General features: G+C 40.1%; 1 protein-coding gene across 5 annotated transcripts in view; it reads left to right on the forward strand.

The window, feature by feature from the left end:
• The window catches only part of MAP3K5 (mitogen-activated protein kinase kinase kinase 5), a 180,503-nt gene that overhangs the window by 120,516 nt on the left and 36,305 nt on the right, over window positions 1-23,682 (forward strand). For all 5 annotated transcript variants that reach the window (XR_005597031.1, XM_039532599.1, XM_039532598.1 and 2 more), the window contains 5 exons: window positions 1,343-1,496; window positions 6,717-6,824; window positions 13,040-13,089; window positions 21,464-21,559; window positions 22,815-22,896. Coding sequence is in view for 4 of the 5 variants with exons in the window: in XM_039532599.1 (XP_039388533.1) it covers window positions 1,343-1,496; window positions 6,717-6,824; window positions 13,040-13,089; window positions 21,464-21,559; window positions 22,815-22,896 (490 nt within the window). In the remaining variant the exon portion in view is untranslated. The remainder of the gene's footprint in view (window positions 1-1,342; window positions 1,497-6,716; window positions 6,825-13,039; window positions 13,090-21,463; window positions 21,560-22,814; window positions 22,897-23,682) is intronic.

The raw sequence follows: 23,682 nt of genomic DNA on the forward strand, positions 1-23,682 counted from the left end.
GGAGGTACTGCACTTTCTCAAAGGTGATAGAGGAGCCTTGTTGATACACCTCCTCATCACTCCAACATGGGACTGTCCCTTGAAGGGCCCTTGTATTGCCCAATATGTATCATTATCACAAGCCTAGGCCTGGTCTACGCGGGGGCGGGGGCGGGATTGATCTAAATTACACAACTTCAGCTATGTGACTAACGTAGCTGAAGTCGACGTACTTAGATTTACTTCCCGCAGTGTCTTCACTGTGGTAAGTTGACGGCTGACATTCCCCTGTTGACTCCGCTTACGCTTTTCGCTCCGGTGGAGTACCAGAGTTGACAGGAGAACACTTAGGGGTCAACTTATGGTGTCTAGAGTATTAAGTGTGCTTTTCTAGACTAGATGCACTAAATCAACCCCCCTCAATTGATCGCTGCCCGTCGATCCAGAGCATAATGTAGACATGCCCATATAAACTGCCCTTAAAAGAAAACCAAAGTTCCATAATAGCTAAATGGTGGTGACTTTTTCTTTAAGGTTATGCGATCAGGGGCCCATCTTCCTTGGCTGTGCATATTCTATTGCTGTTGTGCTTGTAACACAGTTTTGGGTGGGAGTTTTGAGAGAAGGGTCAAAATGGTGTATACAGGTCATTTGTGGATTTGCAACTAATTCATTAATCAGTAATGACGTAATCATAAAATTATATTTGTATGTTTTCCATTTAATGGTGAAAGAGACCATTATTATGTAAGGCTCAGTAAGTATGCCTTAGGAAGCAAACCACAAAAGAGAGAGCCATAAACTGCAGTTAGAAGAGACATTCTGTATTCCAGCACAGCTGTCGTCTTTTCCACAATATTCTTGAAGGCTGCCTGGCAGTGTCATTGTTAATGCGAAGGCCCTGAATCCAGAAGCATCGCATTTTAAGGACCCACGCTAAATAATCAATCAGAGCAGATGCAGTGTAGATGATACAATGACACAGAAGGTTAATGCAATGAAATTGCACCGGCGTTACAATTTGAAGTTAGTCATAATTGAAATGAGTTTGATGTGGATTCAGCTTAGTCCCTGGGCAGGAGATTTAGCTACATCACAAAACTATCACAGTTCAGGATAACTGACATACTCAGGATGGAATGGCCCAGAATTTAGGAAAGTTTCAGGTTAATTATTTCACTGCCACCGATATCTGGTTCTAAAACAAGGAATCTATTCATTAAAAGCAATCCTAGATAATCAGAATCTGACTGGCTGTCTTGGCATCTTGATGTTGAATTTTTAAAGTCTGATTAAAGATACAAAAATGATTATTTGCAAACTGTATTAAATTTACTGCCTGTATGTGCTTTGCTGTTTGTAGGTACCTCAAATCTATTGTAGAAACTATTTTGATATATCAGCATTTTAAGAAATTGAATCCAGAACAACATGTTGCCAAACAGGAACTTTTGGACTTTTGGATGGACTTCCTAGTTGAAACCACAAAGACAGATGTGTCTGTAGTTAGATTTCCAGTAAGTGTGCTTTTTATTAACTCTCTCACTTAACTTCTAATTGTATTCATTTCCTTTTTGTCACATAGGATGGTTAATAAAAATATCATTTGTTCACAACTTTTCAGGCAATAAACCATGCTCCCTGAAGAAATATATTTGATCTGTGTAGCACAGTGGTTTTAGTTGATTAAATTCTGTGACAATGGGGTTGCTTGGTCTGTTTTATAGGAAAACAGCAAGGGAAAAGCCAGGGTAGAATTTTATAATTTAGGCTACCTATAATGTTCCAATCTGTGCCAAATGACAACAGATTAATTAAATTACACATTGAGGAAAGGAGTTTTTCTTTCTCTGTCTTATCAGTTGTTAGCAACACATTGTTAGGCTTAGCATATCTGACTCACAATTTATTTCACTTAATGATGTCCACTTGTGCACTGTTTTAGGGATCATAGATAGCCTAGATAGCCAGTACCATACTGTTTATATTATTAGACAGTAATCCACAACCATGCTACATTACATGCATTCAAATATTTCCTAGAAAAATAATTATGAACCCTGCTAGTAATATATTGCTCAGTTACTTTATGCTGAATGGCTACTTTATGACCAGCTAGAGGGTGCAGGATATATGCAATAAAAAGATCCTCACTACCACTGTTTCCTGTATGCTATGTACCGAGGAAAACTTGTATCTGAGACACTTTGATTGCTTTTTTATTATTTTTAAATGCCAACCAATGTTGTTACCCAAATTCCTGAGAAGTGCAAATTGGCTGTTTTGTACAGCTCTGCAGGCTGCTGGGGATTGGACACAATGTGTAGGTGGTACAATCAATCCCAGGGAAAACTGCACTTTGTAATGCTCAAGAGCAACTGCTCCAGACAGCAAGTAGTGACAATGCGAGGCTCTGCAGGGAATCCTATTCTGTCTTTTTTCTGCAAGGAAGGGTTGTGACATGGTCAGGTTTGAGGGAGTTAAAGCAAGAAAATATGCAAATTATTCTTGGCTTCATAACGGACACCCAGGGGAAACCACATCCCTTTCTTATTCTTATCACATGACATAATGAAACATTGAAAACAGGATCTGCCTTCCAGAACTATCTCAGCCAAACACTCTTATTTTCTTTAAAATTAAAATTGAGAAGATCTGGTCAATAACACAATGCAGCCAAAGGTGAAATGCTGTACCCATACTTGTTCATGTGACTATACTACTGTCACCCAGTAACAGGCCTCTTCTCACAGCCTGAAAAATGTACATGTACAAGCAAAACTGATTGTGCATTGCATACTCTGGAGAAATGGCAACAAAAGAGAAGAAATGGAAAGGCACTATAGAATTTTTTTGTGAAAGGTTTATAAATAAATGGTATTTATAAAAAAAAATTCAAACTCATTTGTAACACTGCTTCTGTGTAACAATCTTCAGCGCAGATTGCCAATAGGGTCTGGATCTAGGAACTTCAGTACCAATGCACCGGCCTCTACCAATTGAACATACAAAGTAACTCCACAACTGGCAGCTGCAGAAAACTGTTATCCTCTGACTAGACACTGGCGGAAGACATGACACACTTTACAAAAATGTTACATATGTAGAAAAATACAGATACTAAAATTATCCTGCATGCATTTCTTTACAAACTTAAGGTCCAATTCTGAGATGCTGAAGGCCAGATTTTTATAGGTATTCAGGTGTCTAAAGATGCAGATAGGTGCCTAGTGGGATTTTCAAAAGCACCTAACTTCCATCTGTAGGCCTTGACATACCTTTAAAATCTGTCCCTAAGCTATTCTTGTCACTATAGCCAACTCATCTGTGGGCGGTCAGGCCTAGTGGTTGAAATGAGAGTTCAGCCTATTGGTTAGAGCTGGGTATAGGGTGGGCAGAGTTCAAGAATGAGCCGAGGGTCAGTGCTGGAGGGACAGAAGCTGAATGCCAAAGCCGGAGGATAAACAGGACTCATAGGCCAGAAGCGAAGCTGAGGATCAGAACTGGAGAGACAGAAGCCAAATGTGAGAGCTGAAGGGTCAACGAGAGTCATAAGCCAGAGGCAGAGCCAGGGAATCGAAGCCAGAAATCAGAAGCTGGAGGGGAACAGAGGCTGGAGCAGGCAGGGACTGGAACAAGGGCAGGAGGAAGGGTTGAGCAGCCACTGATATGCTGTGGGGGCTAAGCTTATAAGCAGGGCTGCTAAACCAGCAGCCTGTCAGGGGTTGTGGCCACTCTGCCAGCTCCATCTGGGCTCATTGGTTGCCTAGCAACAGTTAGTCTGGGAGCAGGCCAGGAACTGGTCCCAGTTGCTCTGGCCCCTGCTAGTTAGCTGCCAGCTGTGGAGTGCCACCAACTACGATTGACACCTATAGAAGTATATGGAGTGTAGATCTTGAATCATTGGGAATTTCCAATAATTTCTGTTTGGGTGGTTTTAAATTTTTTTTTAAGCAACTAAGAGAATTCTTGATGGTCTCCAAGACCTGGACATGAGAGGGTAATCTGACCCTGACCTTTTATAGCTCCGCTCCAGAGTTTGTGAATGCTGAGCTGAAGGTTGTGGCTTTTGTCTCTGCTTCTCCAGTCTAGTCACACAGAGCCCTGCGATATCACTTTGTTGCAGCACAGCTTACAAATTATGGAAATCAATAAGTTTAGTATTTATTTACAAAAGCAGTTTAAAAATTCTACTTTAAAATTAAAGTATAGAAATCACGTGCAAAAAACACAATACATTGATAAATACTGATTTTAAAGTATGTGGGAAGGGGATTTGGAGGCAGGTGTTTTAGGTACAAGAATTAATTTATGCTGTTCTCTAACTTGATTTCCTTTCTATTTAAATAAATATCTTGACATATTTTGACAGTTTTTAGGGGAAATATTTTATAATATCAGTTCAGAATAAATGGAAATGCAGTAACCTTTCCTCCAATTAAATACAAACATTTACAGACTGAAACAGAAAACCTTACATGCAGTAAATATAGACTTAAAGGCTTTTGGAGGGTTTTTTTTCTGGAAATCAGATTTAAATATAGAATACTATCAAAAGACAATAATATCAGTCTTTACCAAATGTCTACAAATGCTAAACTGTATCAACTTTTTCCTTTAAGGGCCTGAAGTAAGATGGGTAGGACCCTACCAAATTCACGGTCCATTTTGGTCAATTACATAGTCATAGGATTTTTTAAAAAGTAAATTTCATGATTTCAGATATCTGAAATTTTTAAATCTGAAATTTCATGGTGTTGTAACTGTAGGGGTCCTGACCAACTCTGAAGGCAGCAGCAGAAGTAAGGGTGGCATGGTATGGTATTGCCACTCTGACTTTTGCACTGCTGCTGGTGGGGTGTTGCCTTCAGAGCTGGGTGCCCAGCCAGCAGCCGCTGCTCTCCAGCCATCCGCCTCTGAAAGCAGCACAGAAGTAATGGTGGCAATACTGTGACCCTCCTACAATAACCTTGCGACACCCCAACAACCCTCTTTTGGGTCTGGATCCCCATTTTGAGAAACGCTGGTCTCCATGAAATCTGTATAGTATAGGGTAAAAGTATTCAAAAGACCAGATTTAATAGAATCTTTGAACCCTAATCATAGAAGAATAGGGATCAAAGAGACCTCAGGAGGTCATGTAGTCTGACCCCCTACTCAAAGCAGGACCAACCCCAACTAAATCATCCCAGCCAGGGCTTTGTCAAGCCGGACCTTAAAAACCTTTAAGGAGGTTTCATGGGGTAGACCAGATTTCATGGTCTCAGATGTGTTTTTCATGGCCGTGAAGTTGGTAGGGCCCTAAAGATGGGCCATCAACTACTTTTGGCTAAGCATTTTTTATGTAATATAGCACAACAGTATACTAGGTGGCTAGGTTAGATCAAATCTTGCTGCACTGAATTCCATCTCCTCTGGATTAATCTTCCAAATTCTGCTCTCACATATCCCAAGAATTGTTCCACTATCTGTTGTTGTCAACATGTGGCCCCTTGGATGCTGTTAGCTCCAATGGAACCATTCCCTCCTGTCCAGTTCTATAGTTACTGCTCACAACAGTCTGACTTAAAAGCAATTCAGTCTAGCTCCAGAGTGAAGAACTTTCTGCTTTCTCTCTGATGAGCTTTCCAACTGCTCCTTTCCCAACCCTAACTGCAAACAAAGGCACAAGCTGACCAATCCCATACACTGCTACAGATTAGGGGCCGAATGGTTAGGCAGCAGTTCTGCAGAAAAGGACCTAGGGGTTACAGTGGATGAGAAACTGGATATGAGTCGACAGTGTGCCCTTGTTGCCAAGAAGGCTAACGGCATTTTGGGCTGTATAAGTAGGGGCATTGCCAGCAGATCGAGGGATTATTCAGTTCAATTCAACATTGGTGAGGCCTCATCTGGAGTACTGTGTCCAGTTTTGGGCCCCACACTACAAGAAGGATGTGGAAAAATTGGAAAGAGTCCAGTGGAGGGCAACAAAAATGATTAGGGGGCTGGAGCACATTATTTATGAAGAGAGGCTGAGGGAACTGGGATTGTTTAGTGTGCAGAAGAGAAGAATGAGGGGGGATTTGATAGCTGCTTTCAACTACCTGAAAGGGGGTTCCAAAGAGGATGGAGCTCGGCTGTTCTCAGTGGTGGCAGATGACAGAACAAGGAGTAATGGTCTCAAGTTGCAGTGGGGGAGGTTTAGGTTGGATATTAGGAATAACTTTTTCACTAGGAGGGTGGTGAAGCACTGGAATGTGTTACCTAGGAAGGTGGTGGAATCTCCTTCCTTAAAGGTTTTTAAGGTCAGGCTTGACGAAGCCCTGGCTGGGATGATTTAGTTGGGAATTGGTCCTGCTTTGAGCAGGGGGTTGGATTTGATGACCTCCTGAGGTCCCTTCCAACCCTGAGATTCTATGATTCTATGATCCTCAAACTGCCTCAACTGGGTCCAAAAACCTACCATGTTACAGAGGTTGCTCAACACCTGGCAGTAGCCAATGAAGGTACTCAGAACCTTGTTGAGTCAGGAGTACCATGTGATCATGTCTGTAGTGGAGAAAGGCGGATTATAGAAAAACTAAATTTTAACTAGAATTTCAGACCGTAGGCTAGTGTGATCATTTTACACAGTTTTATCTTTTCCCCGTGTGATTCCTAATGTGCTAGGACTTTAAACATGTTTTCAGTTGATCACAATGCTTTTTACATTTCATAAACCTTTTAATGACTTTTAATTCCCTCCCCCCGCCAAGGTTTTAATATTAGAACCAACAAAAATTTACCAGCCTTCATATCTGTCCATCAATAGTGAGGCGGAAGAGAAGACCATATCTATCTGGCACGTCCTACCTGATGACAAGGTAAATCACTGCACTTGTTTTAGGATGAGAAATGTAAATAATGAATTGTACCTTATGATCTCTGAATCACGTAAGTGACATAAATCCTGTAACTAAAGACTTCTTACAGTTGACTACCCAAAACTTATTTGTGGTATATAAGAAATATCTTTATTTACATATATTGTTGGGCATTGCTTATTTTGCAGACAGTGTTTCATGGCTAAGTATTTTTCCATGATCTCTTTTATGATTTTTAAAAAAATGTTAAATTTATAATCTTATTTCAGAAGGCTAGATTTTAAAATGTTACATTTATAATCTAATTTCAGAAGGCTTGATATAAGTATATAGTGCACAAAGATTCAGTAGCACATTACTGAAAGTTTGGCTTTTAAAATATATGTACAACACGCCAGTAACATTGTAATATAAATCGATTTCTAAATGGAACGTTCCTGTTTTTTCCCTCTGGTATTACCCAAATCCATGTTACAGTTTTGAAATGTGCTTAAAAGAATTAGAACTTTTGAAATATGGGTTCTTTCAAATGGGGCAGTTTCACCAGGATGCCTTACCTGTGTCATCTTTGAGTACTGGACCCTCAGTAATGCACTGAGAGTATCAAAAATGCCCCTAGCTAGCACTCACTGGTTTATATTGTAGCCTGGTGTAGACACTGTAAATATGATGGCAGAGGAAATAAAGATAATTGTTTTGAATAGTTGGGCAGGAAGTCAGGAACTTAAAGAGGAAATCCATCAAAGAAAATAGATATTTAGGAGACTGAGAAGCTGAGAAAACACGGTTAAAGATATGGAAACTTGGAAGCTGATATTTGGGATATTTGGAAGGAGAGTGAGCTTTGGAGACGAGAAGTGAAGTGAGGCGTAGATGGAGGAATTACTGCATCCAGGGATACTTGGAAGGAAACAGTAGAGTGGTGGGCGTTGGGGCAGCCAGGAAGTTTTGGAAGCAGGAAGAAAGAAACGAGCCTGGGAGATGTGGAAGAGGGGAGAGAAGAAGAAGGCATAGGGAATGAGTGGGTTCAGGGAGATGTGGAACCAGAAAAATGTTACAGATGGTTTCTCAGCTCCCAAGAACCAGAACAGTCGTTATTATTTCTTTTCTGATGGCTTTTCTTCAGTTGCAGGGTATGGTAGAGGGGAATTGTTTCCTGGAATCAGTCTGTCATGTGCCTTTTACACTTACAATAGAAATATTTCTGACATGCACCTTTTTCACTATTTTCTATTTCTACTCCTCCTTCTTTGAACAACGTATGTGGAACACAAAGAGCAATAGCACTTAGGCTTTTTCTTGGGGAAAATGGACCGTGGGGAAAAGCACCAATGTGATATATGCCATCATGTACCAGCAAAGCCCCTCTGCCATGTACATTGGACAAACTGGACAGTCTCTACGCAAATGAATAAATGGACACAAATCAGACATCAAGAATTGTAACATTCAAAAACCAGTAGGAGAGCACTTCAACCTGCCTGGACACTCAATTACAGACTTAAAAGTGGCAATTCTTCAACAAAAAGCTTCAAAAACAGATTTCAATGAGAAACTGCAGAACTGGAATTAATTTGCAAACTTGACACCGTCAAATTAGGCCTGAATAAAGACTGGGAGTGGCTGGGTCATTACAAAAAATAATTTTCCCTCTGTTGATACTTGCACCTTCTTGTCAACTGTTGGGAATGGACCACATCTACCTTGATTGAATTGGCCTCGTTAGCACTACAAAAAGTAATTTTCCCTCTGTTGATATTCACCCCTTCTTGTCAACTGTTGGAAATGGGCCACATCCACCCTAATTGAATTGGCCTTGTTAGCACTGACCCCCCACTCAGTAAGGCAACTCCCATCTTTTCATGTTCTGTATATTTATACCTGCCAACTGTATTTTCCACTCCATGCATCCGATGAAGTGGGCTGTAGCCCACAAAAGCTAATGCCCAAGTAGCTTTGTTAGTCTCTAAGGTGCCACAAGGACTCCTCGTAGTTTTTGCTGATACAGACTAATGTGGCTACTCCTCTGAAATCTGTCAGAATATTAATTTATGTCATTGTAGGTCAAAATATGGGCTCCTTACTCCCATCAGTGAGCAATTAATTAGATTCACTGCAGTCAGTGGAAACTGCCTATAAATATTTCAAGACAAAAATCTAGGATAAGTGAAGACAGAGAGTATGCATCAGCAATTTAAAGATAAGTAACATTGCAAGGATGTTGTAATTTTCCCATGACTAAGCATTACAAACCCAGGAAATTCAGAATGAAGGCTATATTTAAAAGAAATTCAGTCATGTTAGGAATGGAAATGTACAATTAGGGTGCACAAACAACCTTAACTCTACCCTATAGTGACATCATGCAGTAACCATTAGATTATGATTAAGGAACAGTGCTTAGTGTTTTGGCCACAGATCAAATGAAACTGATTTTTAAAGATTTTTCCCTCTATATGAGAAATTTGAAGAGTCTGTGTGATTCCACTATTGATATTATTTGGGACAAAGAAGACTAACATATGCTCAATTTCTTAAAGGACCCAGGCTATTTAGTTAATTTTTAACTCCTGAGTTAATAGATTTACTGGTAAATTCTCAGAAAATTCATTCTGTACTCAAAGGATAAGTGTGTGAGTTTAAGGGGTGTATCATTTATTTTTCAGACATAAGAGGTTTAATATTTGCTTTAAATGTGAAATGAAACTCAATTTCTCAATTTGAGACTAGTAACTACATAACAAGAAAGGGTCTCACAGTCTGGCCCAGTATAAATAAATTACCCTCTTCCTTAACAACAGCCATTTTCAAATAAGTATTTTCCTACTTAACTTAGTTTTAATTAAATGATTAAACTTGTGAAACTTAAACAAATTAATGGAAAAGTTCTTCTAAAAGTCAGTTGGTGGATCTGCTTTGTTTCTGCTATAAGCACATATACCATTCCTCTGTGGTTCCTTGAATGTAGCAGTCTGTTTTCTGATAGGACTGTGGCACTTCTCTAAAACCTATTTGTCAGTAGGAAACGCAGTAGCCAAGCTGCCTCGGTTTCATGTTGGCTTCTGAATCCAGTTTGTGATTTTTTACTAACTGAAGAACAGATGCTGGAGTTGGATAGCATCCTGATATGTTTACTCAGGTTGTTTAGAAGTTGGCAGAATCATGAGCAACACAGCTTTTCTGTAATTCAGCAGCCTGAGAAAATGATGTGGTAAGTGAAAGGGGTTGTATGAATCTGCGAGAGATTACTCTTTCATAAACTATAAAGCTGTAACATGTGACTTGGGATTCTCATGCTTTTTTAATCCCTTCACCCTTCCTGAATGTTTATTTTGCAGTGTTCATGGGTCAAAATGGGCTAAGGACCCATAGCTGGAAGGCATTCAGGGGGAATTGGGAGGTGGATATGGGGAGAGGGGCAGCTGAGGTTGCTGAGATACTCCCCACTATTGCTGGGGGATAGGGGAAGCAGAGGTTAAGGTGGTTGCTCTTTCCTTATATAGGGGAGCCAGGAGACCTAATGTGGCAAGAATCCCCATCCCTTTGCTCTGTTCCCTCCTGTAGGCAAAGAAAATGCCCATGTTGGCTCTTAGCCAACTAGCGTGGGAGGGGTGCAATATTAAACGGCAAAGGCTAGTTTAGAAAACTAGAATGATCTAAAATTAGCATGGCACACATTCAATGGATTAAATCTGGCCAACTGCTAGGTCTCAAAACATAATGGTAAATGGGGAATCATCACTGAATGGCTGTGTTTCTGGTAGGGTCCCGCAGGGATCGGTTGTTGGCCCTAACCTATTTAACCTTTTTATTAATGACTTGGAAGAAAACATAAAATCATCACCGATAAAGTTTTCAGATGACACAGACTGGGGGAGTGGCAAATAATGAAAAGAAGAGCTCACTGATACAGAGTGATCTGTATCACTTGGTAAGCTGAGCTCCAGGAAACAATATGTGTTTTAATAAGGCCAAATATAAATGTATACATCTAGGAACAAAGAATGCAGGTTATACTAATGTGAGGGTGGGACTCTTATCCTGGGAAGCAGTGCCTCTGAAAAAGATTTGGTTTTGTAGTGGATAATCAGTTGCACATGACCTTCCAGTCTGTCACTATGGTCAAAAGGGCTAATGCAATCCGTGGATGCATAAGCAGGGAAATCTCATGTAGGAGTAGAAAGGTTATTTTACCTCTGGATTTGGCACTGGTTTGACCATTGCTAGAATAGTGTGTAGTTTTGGTGTCCACAATTCAAGAAGGATGTTGATAAATTGAAGAGGGCTCAGAGAAGAGCCAGGAGAATGATTAAAGGATTAGAAAACATGCCTTGTAGTGATAGGTTCAAGAAACTCAATATATTTAGCTTAATGAAAAGAAGGTTAGGAGATGACTTAGTTACTGTCTGAGTACCTTCATGGGGAACAAATATTTAATAATGGGTTCTTCAGTCTAGCATATAACACAATCCAATGGCTGGAAGTTGAAGGCAGACAAATTCAGACTGAAAATAAGGTGTATATTATTAACAGTGAGAGTGACTTACCATTGGAAGGATTTATCAAGGGTCATGGTGGTTTCTCCCATCACTGACAATTTTTAAATTCAGATCAGATCTCTTTTCTAAAAGACATGCTCTAGGAATTATTTTGGGGAAATAACAAGAGGTCAGACAGATGGTCCTTTCTGGCCTGGGAATCTATGAACAAGTAGCCAGCCAGAAGTCAGGGGATCTTGAGCAGAAGGTCAGGCTAAACAAAGTTTTTCAGGTATCTCTTAAAAGTTTCAAGCCTTAGAATTCAGCTAAGAATCTCTAAATTACTTTAAGAACGAGGAGTACTTGTGGCACCTTAGAGACTAACAAATTTATTTGAGCATAAGGTTTTGTGGGCTAAAATCCACTTCATACAGTATTTTCCACTGCATGCATCTGATGAAGTGAGTTTTAGCCTATGAAAGCTTATGCTCAGATAAATTTGTTAGTCTCTAAGGTACCACAAGTACTCCTCATTCTTTTTGCTGATACAGACTAACATAGCTACCACTCTGAAATAAATTACTTTAAATGCTCCATTCTGCAGTGAGAGCTGAGCCTGCATTTAGGAGCAATTTGTAGCACAATTGGCATTGTATCAAGCAAGGCTGACCATATTTGAATATCCTCCTTCCTCATTATTCAAATCAAACACTGCCTTCTCAAGGTTTGTCAAATCACTCAGTTCCTTTCCATGATACTAAGACATTTCTACTCCTCCTACTTTGAGCATTCATTTTTAGCTATTAAACTAGGTCTGAGCAGAAAAGCTTTGGCGACTTATATGCATTTCATAAACTGGCAAAATAATCTATTATGGAAAATTTTTGTGAACATTTCTATAGAGGTAGCACCTGCCAGCTTTAGTCCCGTTGCATGGCAATGTGCTAGGTAATAAATGAGTCCTGGTGATACAGTTTGCCCAATAACTCATTTAATATGAGGACATTCCCACATCATTCATGGCTGGTTAGAATTAGCTACTTTACAACTGCAGGTTACTTTTAAATGGATTTTTAAAATTATTTGAGGTTTGATGTAGGTCTAAAGAAAATACAATTGTGTGTATTTGGTACATTATATTATGGTATTTTATATTAACATAGCCACCTGTAATAAAATGTGAACAGAAAAGAAAGAAGGATTAAGAAGATATGGAGAAGGGGAAAATTGATCTGGCAAAAGAAAGGTGTCATAGATTATCAAGTACTGTAGGCTCAGCCTCCTTTACAATTCACTGTACAAAATGCAGCAACTCTGGCCATGTGTCTTCCTGTTTTATTTCTTGCTATTCTTGACAGGTGTCATAAGCTGTTAAACTTCATGTCACTTTTGTCTTTGGGAATTCATTTGGTTGTGACTGTGGTTGGCACCAAGGCTTCATTCTAAATCTTGTCTCTCAGCAAGAAATGTTTCTTGGCTTTATTGTTCTAGTTACTAAAATGCTCTGCAGAGCAGTATTTCTATTTGGCAAAGATTGTTCAAAGATGCTGTTGGCATTATGTTAAGATGCCATAAAGAATAATTGCTACAGTGTAAAATGATAATGTTTTGAGTAACTTTCCTAAATCTTTCCGCCTCTTCAGTTACAGGGTAAAAGATAATGCATGTTGGAGCTTTTATATTAAGGGAAACTTTTATTATCATGTTTTATCTTTACACTTTTTCTGTATGTTACAGAAAGGTATTCATGAGTGGAACTTCAGTGCTGCTTCTATCAGGGGAGTAAGGTAAGTTTCCTTTATATCATGATCTTAAACAAACCAAGGTAACTGGGTGTGTGGTCTGCTGGGATAGTGCAGTGACTTGGATGGAGTGTTGGGGGACAAAACTTAAAAGAGAGTTTTGCATCTGTCTGAGACATGGGGATTTCCAACATAACACAAGCCCTGAAATGTCTCCTTGTGATTCTAAAATGGCCACCTGCAATGGCTATCAAACAACAACAAAATTAAAAAATTAAAATTGCTAATTTAAAATAATATTATTTTTCTGACTAAAATAGTTCCATAATTCACATTTAAGTGAAGTTATAAGTAGAATTAAGATAATTGGTTACTTTTAATGTATTCTTATTATTATTAACTATTATTATTATTTATTTGCTTTACCATAACACCTAGGAGCGCCTGTCATGCACCAAGACCGCATTGTACTAGGCTCTGTATAAACATTTAACAAAAAAGATGGTCCCTGTCCAAAAGACCTTACAGTCAAAGTATAAGACAAGGGATAACAGGTGGATGCAGACAGGGAGAGCAGAAGGAAACAATGAAACTGTGGTAGGCTGTGGTCTCCACACAGCAGCTGCCTGTGTGTTAAATTCTTTTGCAGGCATCATGGCAGAGTAGGTTTGAAGGAGGGCAATGCAGTAGTTTTGTGAATGTTTATGGGGAGCTCCTCCCAAGTGTGAGGGGCAGCATGGGAGAAAGCACAAAGAAGCTTCTTTGAAAATTTACCAAGTGGGTAGTGGAGGCTGGTATCCTTAGCTGATTGGAGGCAGGCGTCAACATCTCCATAATGAATGAGAGATCATAGGCAGTGTGGCGATAGACTATGAAGGGCCTTGCAAGTGAAGACAAGCAGCTTATTTTTGATGCAAAAGAGAAGGTGAAACAGTGGAGGGATGCAAAAAGAGGGGTGCCAAGTCAAAGCAACGGGCTAGGGTAGTGATCTTTGCATTTTGAGTGGGTATCAGTGGAGCAAGATTGCATGTGATGTCATGTGTCAAGGCCAGAGACAAGGATAGTAATCAAAATGCAAGATAATAGGACTGGATGAGAGTTTTAGCTATATGAATGGACAGGAAAGGTCATATCTTAGAGATGTTAGGCAGAAAGAATCAGAAAGATTTAGCCAGCCTGGACGTGAGGACCTAGATAGAAGACTGAGTCAAAGATGCTGCCCAGGTGATAAATATCAAGCCTCTTTCATGGCATCCAAAAATAACTAGTTACGTTGAACACTTGGGCCATTAAGATGTATAATTTCTTTATGTTGTGATTTTTAAAATTAATTGTTATCCTATATTATTTTTAAAAGATTGTTTTACTGATATTTAAAACTAAACAAATTACATGTATCTGATAATAACAAGAAACCAGGTAAACTCTGTTGCCCCTGAAATGTAAAAGGCCTGGTTCTCATTTGCACTAAAGACTCTTTATTCAACTTTAGATCTTTGCTTCCCCATGGCCCTGGCATGCCCATATTTTTCTTCAGCACTCTTCATTAAAAGGGGAGTGGGAAATGGCTGGCACAGAAACCAGCTCTGCCACTTTTGTTGGCTTTACTTCAGCCAAAAATCTCCCTTCTGTATGTGGGATTCTCCAGTGGTCATTCATGTCCAGATTCTGCCCCCTCAGCATCAATGAACTGCTGCAGAATCTGGCCATAGAGTGTACTCGTGTGCATGAAGTTAAACATGTGCAGAACTATTTGAAGGATCCAGGTTTTAATTTATACATGTTAATATCTAGGAAAGTACCACTGTACTGCTTTAGATCACTTCCTTATTTTTGTCTTATTTTCTTCCTGTGCTTACACATACCATGTCACATCTCATTTTAATATTTTTAAGTGTATTTTTTAAAAGAAAATCAAATTATCCAACCAGTCCTCTATTCTAAAAATGACACAAAAATTGTCTTGTCTCTAATAAATTCCTACTCAGATGGACCATTTTTGCCTTTCCACCATCTAATAACTCTTTTAGCTATCAACAGACACAGTGAATCAGTTTATTTTAGGGAAAAAACTGCAACAATGCATGTGGTTCAGTCTGGTTTCAGTTTTTGTTACAATAAATTTTCGCGCATTTGTAAACTTTTTGCCAAATGGCAGTTGTTTTTTTGGCCCTGCTAAAACATGTATTAGTGTTTACTAATGTTGTCTATATGCCTCCAGTTCTGTTGTTATCATTTAATACCAATCTTATTTGTCCAGCTGTCGAAGAAAGTCTGGAAAATTTTAAATTTTAAACTGCCGTGGCCCTGACAGAACTCAGACAATCTTTGATGGCGTGGCTGTGGGGCAGTTGGGCAAAGTTGATGTTTGTTTAATTACAAAGCTAAAGAAATGTATACGCACAACTCTTATAAATGTATCTGTATATAATCGGCATAAGTGCTGGAAGTAGGGATGCTGCGGGTGTGGCAGCACCTCGTGACTTGAAATGGTTTCCATTATATACAGGATTAACAGTTTGGTTTGATGGTTTTCAGCACACCCACTATGCAAATTGTTCCAGCACCTATGATAATCAGATCCTGTCTCCCTCTCCTTTCAGTTGTTGCTAATCTTGTTAGATTAGAAGCTCTTTGAGTCAGGGGCCATATTTGTGGCACAGCTAGCACAAAGGGGCTCTGTTCTTGATCCCAACTTCCTTTGTCTTCTTTGAAAATTCTACCCTGGAAATATAATCCCTTACAGCTCTCTAGGAAAGGGGGATTACCAGCTCTAGTAGTAAAGGCCGGGGTGCTCTGTAGTCCTTGAAGGGCCAGAGATCCCAGATTTAAAAGGTCACATCATTTTTCTGTATAAACCTCAGTAACTATTTATTGGTGTTACATAACCAGAACTTTAGCAGAAGTGCTGAGGACATACCTAGTACTGAAGCATGACTAATGTTTCTGGTAAGCATGTAGGGAAATGACTGAGGAGACGCTTGCTTTATGTGTTCCCCAGCAGCCAACATAATCAACCTCTTGTTCTTATGAGTAACAGAGTTCATCCCTTAAAAATTGAGAAGGAATAAAAAAAGATGTATATAACTTTGTAAACATGGTGCTGAATCACACCCTGTAACTTTCGTAATTGGTTTTGCTTGAGCATAAACTCAGTTAGTGGATTGTGCACTAATAAATTACTCAGTCTGTATCATATATCCTTGTGTACATATACACACACACACACACACACACACACACACACAGAAGTGCTTTTCTGCATGTGGCACACAGCTCCATTTTAAATAACTCAGGTCAATGTAAACTGTAGGAACAAATGCAATCCAATAAAAGCTTAACATTTACAATAAAAAAAAGAATAACAGCCTCTATTTTATGCAGTAAAGATGAGCCCAAGTCACTGAGTGCTCAATTGTGTCTTGGGCACAGTTCTGGGAATAGACCCACGAGGCAGTGTGCCTTTGAGAGACTACACTGCGGCAAATTCCTTCCCTATTTCCCCCTGGCTCCAGGTAGGAGAGGGGGATAATTTGCTGCTGCCTTAACCTGACTCAAACTTTGGACGTATATCTGAATCTAAACGCTCCCAAATTATAAGGGTGTTTGGATTTCTATTCTGGTTCTGCCCAATGTAGATGCAGGCCCATAGGACAGATGCTAGGTATCTGATGAGCATGGCATGAGAACCTGAATGGAAACAAAGTAATGACGCTCATAGATGCTGGAACTAGGGGTGCTGGGGGTGTTGTGGGTGCTGCGGCACCCCCTGGCTTGAAATAGTTTCCGTCATATACAGGGTTTACAGTTTGGTTCAGTGGTTATCAGCACCCTCCCTATACAAATTGTTCCAGCACCCCGATGAAGCTTGTTCTCGGGCTACTTCATGATGGGATGACCGCCACTGTCCTCTGTAATGGGTTGGAGACCAACCCATTCACCATCTGTACCGGTGTTAAGTAGGGCTATGTTATTGGCCTAACCCTTCTTTCCATCTGTCTTGCATTAATCTTGATTCTTATTTGTGACTGATTTTCTTCTGGAATTGAGATTGAGTATCGCATGGATGGCCAGCTCTTCAACTGTAGTGTCTTCATTCTACAACTAAAGTCACCAGGACTGTTATTACCAACATTCAGTATACTGATGACTGTGCTATCCTCATGCACACTGAGGCTGACTTGTAATCCACCCTAGATCTCTTCTCAGGCGCCTGTCATAGCTGGGACTTTCCCTCAACATTGGGAAGACTAAGGTGCTCCATTGGCCGGTCCCAGCACAAGTTGGCCCCCTTCTCCCACAAATTTTCATCAGTGGTGAACCCTCGAAAATGTTGAGCCAGTACCTTTACCTTGAAGGTTGAATATAGGATCCATTGTGCCAGCGTATCCTTTGGAAAGTAGCTTTGTCATGTCTTTATTGACAGATCTGCAGATGAAAACTAAGATCCTTCTCTACAGTGCAGTAGTCATCCCAACTCTTCTTTATGAGTGTGAGACATGGGTGACATACTGAAGCCATCTTAAGTGTCTGAAGTAGCTTGAACTGTGCTGCCTTAGGAATATTTTCCATATCAGATGGGAAGACTGTCATGCCAATGACAGTGTTCTCTCTGCAGCCAACATCACCAGTGTTGAGGTGAAGATTATGAAACATCAACTTTGCTGGTCTGGTCATTGTGATACTCGTCTTCCAAAGCAACTCCTCTTTTCTCAACTTAGTCATGGTGGTAGGACCTGCAGGGGACAGAGGAAATGCTACAAGGATACTCTGAAAGTATATCTTAAAAAGGGAGGCATTGACCCCACAAATTGGGAAGAGCTGGCTGGCAATAGACTGCAATGGTGTCCATCGTACATCAAGCCTCAGTCCGTTTTGAAGAGAATTGCCTTGCTCAAGAGTCTGAGAAATGGCAGAGGAGGAAGGAAAGGCAGAGCATCCTGGTCAGCAGTTGTGCTCTCTCCAGGCAACCACCTGTCACATGTGAAAATTCCTGTAGAGCAAGAACTGGACTTCTCAGTTATCTTAAGTCTCATCAATGATTTTTCCTCATATCTGGGGATAGCGGCAGCCGACGGACCAGGTTACCAAGCCACCCCCTCTCCTTCCAGAGCAGGGAGCTGAGTCCAGGGAATCCTGGCATTTCCAAAATTCCAGTGAAATCAGTAAAAAAACAAATAATGGCTTTTGTAAAACTTGGGAATTTTGGAGGTAAAATGGATAAAAACTGAAAACGAAGGCCCTTATTGTTAAAAAAAATTCAGATTTTTGTTCTGGTTCAGACCCAGCTCTTGTTTTTACTGATTAAGTTGCTTTGTACTTGGCATCCTATCAATAGAATTTTTAAAAAAATTATAGTATTGGAAGTTTTCACTCTTAGCAAATAAGTAAAATCTATTCACTTGACATTTCTTCTCCACAGTTTCTGCATAATCTACTGATTAACTGCTCTGTATGCTATCTAATAAAGAGCTATTAATAAGCAACTGTCATGGTGCCTGATCGTGCATCCCCTGTGCATTGACTTCAGTGGGAGCGTTGGGTGCATACAGGATTTAGGTATGGGCCATAGTAAATGTGCTTGCATGTTTTGTGAGGTAATATCTTTTATTGAACCTCACCTCACCTATCTAGTCTCTCTCATATCCTGGGGCCAGCGTGGCTATGGCAACACTGCAAACGTGAATGTTTTGTCAGTTTTGCAACTGAGCACACAAATAATTTTAAAACACCCCATATTTGTTAACAAAGACTTTAATATTTCTAAATATGCCACCCTTGTAGGTGCACCACCCCACTCTAATCCTCCTATCTACCCACACACAAATGGGAAGAGAAGGTTGACTAGTCTGCAGTCTGCAAGAAATTCATTTCACCTGCGTAAAGGCCAAGTAAAATGGTGTTATACAGTTGAATGGACGGGTGTTGGGATGATGAAACCCACACACCAACCTAAGGGTATGACATGAGGTTACAGTGCTGCCTTCTCCCTGTGGTCCTACTTCAGCATGTAGAGTGTGGTTGAGGGTCTAGCTCCTCTGCATTGTTGGGATCCCAGTTGCTCCACCCCACTGCAGCTTTCTGTGGCAACCTATGAACAGCTACTGCAGAGACATCTTCTACCATTCACAAGAGGTGCGGAGGACACGCTGCTCAACTCTCCTGTACAACCTTGGAATTCCAAATGGAGGCTTACTGTGGAGTGCGGGGAAAGTGCACTGGTCATGTGTAGCTGGGCAAATGTCTGTGAAAGACTTAGACCGGGATTTTCTGTGCTTACTAAATAGATCATATTTATAATCAGATTTACTCAAAGTAACAGTTTCTCTACAGATCCTCAGGAAATCAAGGCTGAATGAATAGAAAGTTATTGAACCCTTTAATCAGACACTTTAAAAATGTTTCACACTAACAGGTTGACTCGGATATTTGCCTTTGTTAGATTTTGTGTTTTATGAAGCATCTCTCTTATATTAAGTGACCACACGGAAACAGTGAATCAGATTTAAAAAATGTGTTACTATCATCATTTCATTCTTAATACAAAGGAAAAACATCTGAGCCTATAACTACTGATGTTTCGTTTTTGATCTCTACAGGGGAAAGATTCCCAAATAATTTCTAAATTATTTTAGTTACTGTGCTCTAAGGAAACGTAGTTTATGGTGTAAAGCAGTTAATATCCATAGAAAATAAGTGAAGTTCAGGAAGAAATCTTGAAAGAGAATCTTTGAAAATATCTATATATCTCTAAGCAGATCATCTTTATCCCTCCAGCAGGGCAGTTAAAACAACCTTAACATCATCAAAAAGAATATACACACAGACAAACATTCTGATTTATAAAATCATCTCTCCTACTAAGTAGCTTTTGTAAAATGCATATTATTCAAAGAGAATATTTAAGATCCCAAGTTACTCTCACATCTAAAAGTGACTTCTACTATATTCGGAGTTGTATGAATCAGAGATTTACAAAGTAATGTTAACTTCAAAACATTTAGTGATGTTTCAAACGTCTGTATCAGTATTTTTCCTAAAACTAAAGAAAGATTATCATATGAGTCAAGTCTGTATGAACCCAGATTCTTCCATAACCCTCATCATCACAGTATTTGAGTCCTTCTCTCACATCTTCTGGTGCCCCTAAATTCTCACATTGCAAGAATAAAAACTATTCTCCTTTTGTTTCTGTTTGTAGTGGAGTAAGACTATAAGTGAAATCTTGACCCCATTGAAGTCATTGGCAAAGCCCACATTGACTTAAGCAGAAACAGGATTTCACCCAATATCTTTTAAGAGTGAGCCAATAAGGGGACTTGTTACATGTGCCTTGGTCTTGCAAATCTTGTATCTTTATTATCCAGTTTTTCTCATAAAATCTTCATCCAGCCTCCGTTTCTAATACATTAATTATGCAAAATTCCACTGAATCAAGTTTACCCTTGAATGTCAGAGTGCGAGTCAAGGGCACAAATTGCAGAATGAACTGCTTCAAGTAGGATGCTCTTTAAGGAGCTCAGAAAAGGAGAAAATATTTTCAGATGAGTGAACAGCTTTACAAGAGCTCGGTTCACTGGGATTGAGAGAGGATAACTGGACAAAAGGCCCCCCTCCTACCACTTTAGAAATCTCTGTAGTATGAATCCATCCAGTCCTTCTCTATTCCTGCCCTCTCTTTGTTCTGCTGACATAGAAAATAAAAACAAAACTAGATTAGGTGATAAAGTAATGGGGGTGGGTGGGAAAGGGATGCTCATTGTTGCACAGGAAGATGCTATTTAAGGAATACTGTGTTGGACAACACAGATATGTCAATTACAGTAACCACCACAGGAATCTTTCCCATGGTGGGCTGAACTGTGGCTAGTTATAAAAGGCAAAGCCACTTCTGTGTTCCAAAAATAAAGGTTCAAGGAGGGGAGGTTTTTAAAAATTCTGTTGCCACTGATGTAGCCCGAGGAGAGTGTGGATGGATGCATGGATGGTAACGAGTAGCAGCAGCAGCTTCAAGGGAAGGCGAGTTTAAATCCTCTTGACTCTCTGATACTGGAAGGATGATCCACCTGGACAGCGGCAGTGGTGGCTTCAGGGTGAACGAGTTTAAGGGCATCATCGAAAGACCATTAAACTCAATGGGATTTTTTCTATTGATATAAATGGATTTTAGATTAGGTCCTTACTCCCATCACTCTTTTGATGCCCTCCTGAGGGATGTATGCAATAGTGGGGGGCAATGGAGGGCTCCAAGCAGCAGAGATAGCATTTCAGATGGTGGATGAGCATGTTGGACTATAACTTCATAAGAAAATGATCTATAATGGTATATAGCAAGAGTTAATCTAGTACTTTGCTACAGTGCCCTGAAGCTTGGGGCCACCAGTTCAGTAACTTGCATTTACTTTGTCTGTTCTTTCAGTATTTCAAAGTTTGAAGAGCGATGCTGTTTTCTTTATGTACTGCATAACTCAGATGACTTTCAAATCTATTTCTGCACAGAACTGCATTGCAAGAGGTATGTATTGGTCACTATTTTGCAAAACAAGCTTAACTTCTATGATGATTTCTGAATGCAGTCCTGTACTAGACTGGTGTTGTCTACTTTGGGATGGTGCCAGTGAGCTGCTGAGCATCCTCAACTTTCATTACCTAAGTGTAAATTATGGGCACTTAAGCATCTCCCGGGAGGTGCTCAGTACTTTGAAGGGTTGGGTCCACACTTACGTTAATGTTTTAAACAAACTTTACATTTGTATACCGTGGTCCAGTCCTGTGGGATCTGTTATTCCTGATGTAACTATTAAAGCTTAATTCATGAGTTAGCCAAGCCCCAGTCCAGCAAAGTACATAAGCATATGAGTAGGCCTCCTGAAGTCAATGGGGCCACTTGTGCTTAAACTTACACATGTGCTTATGTGCTTTGCAAGATCAGGGTCTACCGTTGCTTTCCCTGTAGCTATAGATTCATTTCCGATTACAAAGAAGCACATTATGAGTTCTTTACATTACTGCTAATCCTATGTGTGTTTAGAATACATGGAGTTGGATTGTGTGTGCACTTCTGAGAGGCACAGCACTGTGCTCATTGCCGAGGAGCAAGGAGGTTAAGGTGGTTTTAAGGCAACTTTCCATCCTCTCGATTCTGGGCTGCTCCAGGGGCTGGAGTGGACCAGGAGTAATTTAGACAGCTCTGGAGGGCTGCCTGAGTTACAACAGACAGTGTCTGGCTGCCTATGGACAGCAGCACTGTCCAGAATCTGTGCAATACTATACATTATGGCTCCAGACACCTCACAGACCTGCCCCTGATTCGCCTTGTACACTAGCTTTGCATGCAAAGGGTCCTCGAAAGACAGTCTGCAGCAACCTCTCCTCAGCAGGAGAATTCTCCTACTCCTGGTTCCAGGGCTTTTAGAACCTTTTCATGATGCTTGATGCTTCAGTCCCTTTCCTGGCATAAAGAAGCTACAGGAAGGGTTGAGACCCTCACCCCTGACTTTTAGGTATAATGTTATCTTCTGGACACTTCACATGTATATCACACACGCACGCACACACACACACACCTACCTACCTATCTCTGCAAGCTTTAGGTGTTAACTTTCCACTTCAAGAAGAGCAGTGATTTTCTCTCCCTCCACACAATCTCCCTTACTGAGCTGTTCTGGTTTAATATTCATTAGACTTAAAGCTTCTGTTTGATCATTTTTTTTCACGTTAGGATTCATCCTGATGTAACTATCTAGTCTTTACTCGGATGTGTTTTACAGGTTTTTTGATATGGTGAATAGTATCACTGAAGATATAGGGAAAAACACAGAGGAAGGGGAATGTGATGGAGAGTCTGTAGAGGTAAGGACATGTCATACTTGATATTTTTCAATTTATGGAGAACTTTAGGCCTCTAGGTTAGGATTTTTAATTTAGGAGGAATTTTACCGTTAACTGCAGTGGGATTAATTAGGCCGACACTGAGTGCTTTTTCAAATCTTTCCCCTAGTGTTTAGAAACAAAATATTCTTCATATTTCTTCTCATGTGGTATATATGATATGATATATATAGCACAGCAGGAACCAATGGCTGGAAGTTAAAGCCACACAAATTCAAATTAGAAATAAGGTACAATTTAATAACAGGGAGAGTGGGAAATCATTGCAACAAACTACCAAGGGAAGTGGTAGATTCTTCATCTCTTGATATCTTCAGATCAAGGCTGGATGCCTTTCTGGAAAATATACTTTAGCCAAACAAAGTTATAGGGCTCAATACAGGGGTAATTGGGTTAAAGTATATGGCCTCTGTTATGCAGGAGGTCAGACTAGATGATCTAATAGTCCCACCTGGCCTTAAAAATCTATGCATCTATTAATCTAAACTCAGCAAGAGTGGAACTTTGTTCAGCCAACCTCATTTGACTTCTATTACCGCACAGTTTGGGCAAATTTGGAGAGTCTAAAATAGAGATTCTGCTGTACTTGGAAAATGTGGTTAGATCAGGAGAGCAACTGGTACAACATGAGTTTATGTGGCAGCAGTGTCTGTGTTCCATGCAGAAGCTGAAGTTGTTCTTTGAGTGCTGGTCCCCATGTATTGTGTATTGTGTATTCCACAAGCAGGTACATATGTGCTTGACATT

Source organism: Mauremys reevesii, linkage group 3, assembly GCF_016161935.1.
Source record: "Mauremys reevesii isolate NIE-2019 linkage group 3, ASM1616193v1, whole genome shotgun sequence".
Taxonomy (NCBI): domain Eukaryota; kingdom Metazoa; phylum Chordata; order Testudines; family Geoemydidae; genus Mauremys; species Mauremys reevesii.